Source organism: Manis pentadactyla, chromosome 9 (assembly GCF_030020395.1).
Source record: "Manis pentadactyla isolate mManPen7 chromosome 9, mManPen7.hap1, whole genome shotgun sequence".
NCBI lineage: Eukaryota > Metazoa > Chordata > Mammalia > Pholidota > Manidae > Manis > Manis pentadactyla.
Genome location: NC_080027.1, coordinates 44,159,310 through 44,161,548, shown reverse-complemented (window position 1 = coordinate 44,161,548; position 2,239 = coordinate 44,159,310). Strand labels below are relative to the sequence as shown.

General features: G+C 38.2%; 1 protein-coding gene across 1 annotated transcript; it reads left to right on the top strand.

Moving 5' to 3' along the window:
• The first annotated feature begins 270 nt into the window (after nucleotides 1-270).
• Nucleotides 271-1,230, top strand: LOC118912094 (olfactory receptor 51G1-like). Its single transcript, XM_036884877.2, has one exon. The coding sequence runs from the start codon at nucleotides 271-273 to the stop codon at nucleotides 1,228-1,230; it is 960 nt and encodes a 319-aa protein (XP_036740772.2).
• Nucleotides 1,231-2,239: the final 1,009 nt, after the last annotated feature.

The following is a 2,239-nucleotide window of genomic DNA, read 5'->3' as shown; positions in this document are numbered from 1 at the left end:
AGAATCAATAGAGTAAAAGATTGACAGATAACAACATAATAACGAAAATCATTTTAAGGATTAAACTGTATTATACTGAAAGAGGGTGTTGACTATGGATAGTTTTTCAAACTCGTTTTTCAAACTGTATAATGTTCCTACATAGCAATAAGAATCAAGAAAAGACCTAATAGAGAAATAATAAGTTGCTAACTATTTTAATGTTGTGTTTTTCTTCCTTCTATGAGTCCACATTTTTATGATTGGAAAATGGCTAGTTGGGACAGCCTCATGACGGGCTCTAATTCAAGTGTTAGACAGTCTGCTTCATTCCACCTCACTGGGATTCCTGGCTGTGAGGATGCTCATCACATTATTTCCATCCCATTTTGTATGTTCTACCTGATTGGAATAGTGGGAAACTGCACAGTCCTTCACATCATCCACACTGACAAGAGCCTCCATGAGCCCATGTACTACTTCCTAGCCATGTTGTCCCTCACTGACATGGGCATGTCCATCTCCACCCTACCCACAGTACTGCAAATCTTCTGGTTTGACACTAGTGAGATTGAGATGAATGCTTGTGTAGCCCAGATGTATTTTATTCACACTTTTTCTCTGATGGAGTCTGCTGTGCTCCTAGCCATGGCTCTTGACCGATATGTTGCCATTTGCGATCCTTTAAGGTATGCCAGCAAACTTACCCCGCAGCGCATTATCTATATTGGGGTCTTCATTGTAATCAGATGCTCGATTGTCCTCCCTGTTATTCTTGTTCGTATTCCCACACTTCCCTTCTGCCACTCCCATGTTCTTTCCCACTCTTTCTGCTTACATCAAGATGTCATCCGATTGGCCTGTGCCGACACCTCATTCAACATTTTGTATGGCTTGTTTGTTGTCACATGTTATTGGGGTGTAGATTCTGTAGGAATCTTTTCATCTTATGCTTTCATCCTTCACTCTGTGCTAGGCATTGCATCCACGGCAGGAAAGCTCAAAGCCCTCAATACGTGTGCCTCCCACATTTGTGCTGTGCTCATTCTGTATGTGCCAATGATAGGCCTATCTTTAGTGCATCGCTTTGCAAAACACTCCTCCCCCATTATCCACATAACCATGGCAAATATCTACCTGCTAGTTCCACCAGTACTTAATCCAATTATTTATAGCATCAAGACAAAGCAGATTCGCCAAGGTTTCCTAAGGATATTATCACCAAAAAGGGTTGGGCTTGCTCACCCTTAGAAGGAATAGTTCTCTAATTTCTTGCCTTATGCATCTATTTTCTTTGTCTTGAAGATAACGCATTTAGAATTTCTTGGACACATTTGGAGCCTAATAATTCTACAATAGTTCATAAAGTCTACATGACCCTTCAAGAAATATATTGCAACTGTTTCTATCATTATTTCCTAGCTTTAAAGCATCTCAAAATCCTAGAGCCAGGAGGTTTAGCAAGGAGAAATGTATTCCATTCAAATAATTTATGGAGATATTTTCCACTCAGGTTTGAAGGGAAGTCCAATTTTCCATCTTAAAACCAAGAGTTAGAGAAGTTAACTAACTATCCAAAGATAACAGAGATAATATGCAGTAGAACTGGGTTTGGTATCTAGGTGCATTTTCTTTCTATTAAGGCAAATAGACTTTATTCTCCAGAATGTGAGCCAAATCCTAACCAAATAAATGTTTGATTATGGATCAGATGGAATAAATGAAAATATTCTATTTCTTTGTTTTCTTTACTTCCTTCTTGGGAAAAAATATTCTTTTGGCTTGATAAATCCAAAAATGACTATCAGGCTTCTTGTGAAAAAACAATGAAGACAAACATTACACTATTAAAACTTCAACATATAATAAACTTGCAGATAGCAATGGTGAAAAATGCAGAGACAGAGAAAGTGACAGACAGATGCATACATGTATATGAGGCATGCAGTTCTTCTTTGCACTAATTAAGGTTCTATCAGGAAGCAGATGCCATGCTCAAACTGGATAATTTGAAGAATTTTAAAGGAGCCACGAATCACTGAAAATATATGACAAGATTTAGGAAAACCAAGAAGGTATGTGTGTGTGTATATATATGTATATATGTAATTTATAGTATTTCAGATGGGAGTTTGCTGTGATCACTTGTCCTAAAGTGGCAAGGGAAAAAAGGGTTTACCAGCACTTGGAAAGGGCAGTGTGGAGAAAGATACCTGATAGGAGTTTTTCCCTCTTATGGAGCAATGAAGCCACCATGAAG